This window comes from Hippocampus comes, unplaced genomic scaffold, assembly GCF_001891065.2.
Source record: "Hippocampus comes isolate QL1 unplaced genomic scaffold, H_comes_QL1_v1.1 scaffold67, whole genome shotgun sequence".
Classification (NCBI taxonomy): Eukaryota; Metazoa; Chordata; class Actinopteri; order Syngnathiformes; family Syngnathidae; genus Hippocampus; species Hippocampus comes.
The window spans coordinates 426,589-433,199 of record NW_017805221.1 but is presented as its reverse complement, the minus strand read 5'-3'; the positions used below and the strand labels follow the sequence as shown (position 1 = coordinate 433,199).

The window sequence follows — 6,611 nt, the reverse complement described above, 5'->3', positions numbered from 1 at the left end:
TCCCTCATTTTACGTTTGCGTCGTGATTGTCCAACGCAGACGAAAAAAAGAAAAATCGACTCTGCTCTAGCTGCTTTGTTTTCCTACATTCCAATTTTCTTTTTGTCCATCCATCCATTTTCTGAACCGCTTTCTCCTCACAAGGGTCATGGGGCGTGCTGGAGCCTCTTCCAGCCGTCTTCGGGCAGTAGGGGAGGGACACCCTGAACCGGTTGCCAGCCAATCACAGGGCACACATCGAGACGAACAACCATACGCGCTCATGCTCACACGTAGGGACAATTTGGAGTGTTCAGTCAGCCTTCCCACGTCAACATGAGCAGTTTGAGTCGCTAATAGCTCGCCGGCGGCAACCGGAGGAAAGCAGCAATCCATCGCGTCCTCTTTTGATCAGTCACCTTTCAAGTAGCAATGATGCTAACGCCGTATGTCGGATCGCAACTTACAAATGATTATATTTACATCATAAGGCATAATTATTATTCCTGAGTGGTCCATTTCTCAATAGTTCTCTTTTATTTTATTCAACGTTTGTTGTACAATAGAATAACACTGTGTAAAATGAATGGAAAAAAGTGACTATAATTTGTTGTCCCAAAAAGGTTGGGGAATAACACTGTGTAAAATGAATGGAAAAAAGTGACTCTATAATTACCTTTGTTGTCCCAAAAAGGTTGGGCAGCACTGTTCCGGTGGTCACCGACGTGGTGCCCGCGGGCACTTGGTAGCTGCCAAGGACCACATGAGTAGCCCAATGATGGCAGATTCTTTTCTGGGAATGTTGAAGCGATCGTTTGAAAATGTAAAGCCTGTTTTGTTTTTTGTGGTGTGCAATATTCGGAATTGTTATGCCTTGTTTAAATGTTTTATCAGTGCTGCCAAAAGAGCTTAGTGAGGAGAAGGCTTCGCTTCGTGTCTAATTCCAAGTCACACTGACTTGTTTTGTGTTGGCTGACTTTCCACGAAAGTAAGATTGTTTGCCGCGGACAGATATGATGACGCCTCACAATGTAGAAGATGCAACGAACGATGTTGTATTTATGACGTTGTATTTATTCCTTTGGATCCAGCGGCCTTCTTTCTGGGTGGCCTATCCAAGCGTTCATGAGCTGGATTTTCTCTCTCCCTCTCTCAGCCGCTTCAAGTCATCGGTGACTGGATTCTCCAACGTCATCAGCGCTGCTATCTCGTCTTTGCTTTTAAGAATCCCAGGGCCGACGATAAAAAGGCCCGCATGCCGACACCGCGGGGCAGTAAAATGGACTCTTCGTTCTTTGGCTCGCAATTAAAAAGGATTTGAAAGCGTCGCAGGAGAGAGCGGTTGTTTCCTTTGCCCGCAAATGCCTAAATAGGCCTGCAGATGGCGCTGTGCACCTGCAGTCCAAAACAGCCTCCTGCATGGAGTGACTCGGAGGCCTCAAAGCAAAGGGCCGTCGTTCGCCTGCTTGTGTGTGTGTGTGTGTGTGTGTGTGTGTGTGTGTGTGTGTGTGTGTGTGTGTGTGTGTGTGTGTGTGTGTGTGTGTGTGTGGCCTCCAATTGCATTGTTTAACGGCCCGTTTGCTGTTTGCACGTACTCTCATTTACATGCACCCTGGAATCCTTGAATGTGCGCCACTAATTGATGCCTCTTCAGCCGAGTGGTCGAAAGTACCGAAAACGATATTTTTCCTGTTTCAATTCTCTGCTTTCCAAAATGCACTGAGAGATAGGACGAGGGCGCCACATAGAGGACAACCTATGCCAACTGCTTGGTACCTGAAAGAGGTACTTGGGTAAAAGTACAAGCATCCGATTCCGAACAGAAAATAGCTTCTTACTTTTCCTCTTGGCTTTCAAAACTGCTGATGGTGCCATCGAATTGTACGCTCGCCTGACTTGTGTGCGGGCAGCGTGGGATCGGTTCCCACTCAGTGACGGTGTGAAGGGTTGTTCGTCTCTGTGTGTGTCCTACAGCAGACTGGCGACCAGTTTAGGGGTGTCGTCCGCCTTCCGCCCGAAGACAGCTGGGATAGGCTGCGGCACCCCCATGCGACCCTGTTCAGGGTGACCGGTGAGGAAAATGAATGGATGGATGGTTTCACAACGATTGTAACTTAATAAGCTCCAGTAATATTTGTTATTTTATGCAGAGGATAAAGAATGTATGCCTGTGGGAATTGTCGGTCTGCGTGTGTTGATGCACTCTTTTCATTCAGACACGCTGCCTCGTAGATGCTATTTTGTGAGCTCATCTATGGCATTTCCTATTGTGTACGCAGACGCAAGAAATCAAATACTGATTATTTTAGTGTACAGTATCTTCGGAATTTCATTGCAAAAGTACAATTCAATGATCTGTTTAACTTGAAGGACGTAGTTGATTTTAGCAGAGGTGGCCAGCTTCCTGACAAAATATTTAGGCAAAAAAAAGAATTCAACCATCCGAAGGTTGTCAGGATCATGAGGTATTTTTGAAATGTTACTGTACAGATATCCCCCAAAAATTGAGAACCCCTGCACCAAAGTCTTGAACGGATACACCTGTTTGCTGCTATGATCATCCTACAGGAAGTGAAAAAGCAGAAGTGAAAAAAAACTCACAATTATCATGTCATGTGCACCTGACGGTGACAAAAACAATTTGTTGCGTGTCTTTGATACAGTCAATCCGACATTATTAGAGAGTGACCAAGGGTCTGTGGGCCCCACCGCGGTTGCTGTTGTTCAAACCAACTGCGATCCTCCAAAATGTCCCAGGATTAAATTGGGCTCCCAACATCTCTGACTGGAGCTTTTATTTCCAGGAAGAACTCGACGTGCCTGGAAGCCCAACTGCGGGCCTTTTCAAAAGACTTCAGCACACACGGACGCAGCCAAATCTGTCAATAAATAACAACAGCAAATAGATGCCGGTGCCCTCATGGGGGATGCGGGGGGCTCTCAATGAAGTCAAACAAGCGTATTTATTCTCGTTCATTTTTGAGTGCTTTCCATCCTTGTGACCTGCTGAAGGCTGTGTGACTAATGGCATTACACAAATGTGACATAATGAAGAATTGTTTCGAGGAAGCAAGTCAGACAGTCTCGACTGTACGCGCTCACGACGCTCTCTCACTTACACTGAAAAAAAAAGAAGCGGGGTTCATAGAAAGTGCTTTTTTTTTTTGTTTTTAACACGAATCTCAGTGACAACTGGTTTCCAGTACAAACCTGTTTGGAATCCATCTGTTTTCCGATCCGCTTCATCCTCCGCAGGGTTCTGGGCATGCCGCAGCCTATCCTAGCCATCCTCATGTGCGAGGAAGCCAGAGTACCCGGAGAAAACCCACGCGGAGAAGATACAAACTCCACAAAGGAAGGCCGCAGCCGAAATCGAACCCACGACCTCGACACTGTGAGGCTGACGCGCTAACCAGTTGTCCACCATGCCGCACCATTTTGGAATCCTTTCTGCCAAAATGTTTTTTCAAGCTGCATTCCATATTTATTGTTACCCGTCAGATGCACGTGTTTGCGTCGAGTGGCGCGTTCAAGTCCGCTCAGTTTGGTCGAGAACCGATTTTCGGTTGTAATCCGAGACATAAAAAACCCGAAATTTTTGGTCGAAAACCGATTTGGTCAAGAACAGTGACGTTCGAAAACCGAGATTTGACTGTATTTGTATCGTTCTTCCAGTCGAAAAGAGATGCTCCGGAACCTGAATCAAAGCCACCACCACCACCACCTCCTCTTCTTCCCCCGGCCGTGTTGTGATAAGCCGCCGCGTGAATCCATCAAAGGCATCCGAGCATCCCACTGGATCACCGAGTAAGGGAGGAGTAAGGGTGGGCTCGAAACCCCCCCCCCCTTCCCCCCTCGCTCTCTCTGCCGCACTACCTGAGCTCGTACAGTGCGGTTGCTCCACATCCTCCAAGCGGACCTTCGCGGCGGCACACACGACGCCGGAGAGCCGAGCGAGGCTTGGGCTCGACGGCTACGAGCAGCGGCGCCTCCCCCAGCCTCTTTTCCCGGAGACCCCGCGGTGGCGTTTTGAGATTTTCCCTTTTTTTTTTTTTACTCTCCGCTTTTGTTTTTGGTTGTTCATCGAGTCGGATAACGTAAAAAAAAAAAAACCCCATCGGGCTTTCTTCGGTCATCCCGTCCGTTCCCGACCGCTCGGCCGCGGCGTGCTGACGCCGGAGAAGCGGGGCGAAGAACGGCTCGTTGAGGAGGAGTAGTCAGCCGCCCCCCGCCCCTTTTTTCCGAGCTCGGATGGTACCGCTGCATTCATGTCGTCGTGAAGGGATTATACACCGATCAGGGTTTGTTATTGACAGCCGTGCGCGTGCGCGCATCATGCATCTGCACACAACTTTGGCCACGTCTCCTCTGCTTGTATTTCATTAGAGGGGAAAAAAAAAACAACAACCCGAGAGCGAAGCATGCACCAGAGACGCTGCAGCCCGTCACTAAAGAGAGCCCGGGGCGGCGGACTTGTGTTGCCAGCTCATTGCTAAAAAAGCTCAAGTGTTGCCTGGAAGCCAGGCCTTGTGCACTGCCAACCAGCTGTGTGGGGAGAACCGCCCCCCCCCCCGCACCCATCTGAAAGACCGCCGAACAGAAGAAGGGGAAGCAGTCGTCGTCCCAGATGGTGTTCCGAAAGTTGCCCGGCGTCTCCGCGTCGGGCATGGGCCTTCGTCTGTCACAAAAGTTCGTCTTCTTGCTCTTCTTGTCGGGCCTCGTCACCCTTTGCTTCGGGGCGCTCTTCTTCCTGCCAGACTCGGTGAGGCTGAAGCGCATCTTCCTGAACAAGAGCGAGAGCCAGCCGGCCACGGCGGCGGGTTCAGGTGCGGCGGAAAACGATGCCGACGAGCGCCCCAAGAGATCCCGGGACTTGGAGCACCCGCGAGGTGTGACCTCCGCCAAGGGGGAGAGCGGAGCCGCGGCGGTGGCCGGCGGGACCAGCGCAGGGGGAGCGGGCCCGGCCAGGCTTAAAGGACTCGCTCGGAAGACCCCGCCGTCCTACGAGGCCGCCGAGGAACGTCTGGCCGGTGGAAAAGCGCAGGAGGATCCGCCCTTGGCGTCGGAGAAAGCTTCCTCGCCCGAGTCGGCTGCCGCGTTTGCCTACAAGAAGTTCCGGAGGTGTCTGCTGAAGCCGCCCCTCGGGAGGGACGGCGGCAAGCCTGCGGACCCCAAGACTGAGAAGCGGCGCGACAAAGTCAAAGAGGTGAGAGCCGACGTTTTGAGTTTTCAAGCCTATGGGATGTTTTTTTTTTCTCTCTGTCAACTCTCAAAACAACAAAACGCAAACAGAACTAGTCGTCACATCCCCCGTTGAGGTGTTTTGTGCAATTCGCGGGTCGCAAACTACTTGGAAGTTCTGTCACGCGTCCGATCTTGGAGTTGCCAGAGAACCGACACTGCCGACGATCACAACAGACTGTTGCTCATGTGACCAGCCTCCCAAAGGAAAAATGACCAATACTATTAGTCGTCAAGCTGTTTTTAGAGGGGGACCCATGAAGGTCTGATTCTTAGAAGCGACACTGAATTCTTGCCACCAAATGATCAGAGTTGCTGGCACTCGTGGCCGACCAAATCCCCACATCGCCAAATCAAAAGCGGCAGAATGCCTCCATACCTGATGAGCAGTGGGCGGCAGCCAAGCTTTGGCCGAAGCACCAAGTCCAGAACACTGATAGCTGTTCCGATCAGAGGTTTCGCTTTTTGGCACTCACTCCTCCTGTAGCCCTTTTACCAACAGTTTTCTGCCTTGTATTGGGTCTCCGATACCCTCCAAATGTGATGGGCCTTACATCCCCATCCCTGTCGCCCAAACAACATCTCTTTGGGCAATAAAAAGCCAAGGACGGGTCCCCAGAATTTTCCCTTTGGTTTCCAGTAGATCGGTGTTGATGAGTAACCTTCAAGCTGAAGCGGACCCCTTCCGCACCAGGGTGGGCTTTGGAAACCATACAAAAGGTTCCCCCGCAGCCCAGGGCTAATTACTGGATCTGGACCATACCTCAAGGGACCCCCCCCAAGTGTTCCCGCCTATCATCGGGCCCAGAGAAGCGTACGGGCAGTTTGCGATACTTATCCCCGTGGATTCGATTGGTGTCGATGGTGAACGGGCTGTCACTCGTGGCGCTTTTTGAGCTCGGGCGCTCATAGCGCCTGACGCCGTTCCCTCATTCGGCCGCTGATGACGCGGCATCCGAAGCAACCGAGGCTTCAGTCGGACACTTTGACGTGGTTGCAATGGCCGGCGATCGAACCGCCCCACCGACCTTTGGGCGGGTAAACAACCAGTCGACCGCTGAGTCGCGGCGCCCCGAGGGGCAGAACTCGACCCCGAATGACTCGATATCTGCGCCGAGCGAGCCAGGGCGGGGGGCTGTTTTTTTTTTTTTTTGTTGCCGGAGGGAGGGGGGTGAGGGAGTATTGGCAGGGCGGAGGGAGGGTGCCGGTTTGAGGGCCGCTATTGGCCGGCGTGTAGCCCCGCGACTCGGATAAAAGTCGTCTTTCTCCGCCTGACGCCCCCTCCCGTCGCGACACATGCCTCTGGAGGCCGGCGGGGACAGGCCAGCGTGATGGCGGAGGTGTCGGCGGATGGCGGTGGGTCGCCCGCACCGCTTCCCCGACCCCCCCCC

The 6,611-nt window shown here is 52.0% G+C and overlaps 1 protein-coding gene across 1 annotated transcript in view; it reads left to right on the top strand.

Annotated features, from left to right (window-relative positions):
* Window positions 1-3,710: 3,710 nt before the first annotated feature.
* LOC109515390 (mannosyl-oligosaccharide 1,2-alpha-mannosidase IA) overlaps window positions 3,711-6,611 on the top strand; it is a 68,446-nt gene continuing 65,545 nt past the window's right edge. The window contains exon 1 of the mRNA XM_019869153.1: window positions 3,711-5,185. Within this exon, the coding sequence (XP_019724712.1) occupies window positions 4,607-5,185 (579 nt within the window). The 5' untranslated portion in view covers window positions 3,711-4,606. The remainder of the gene's footprint in view (window positions 5,186-6,611) is intronic.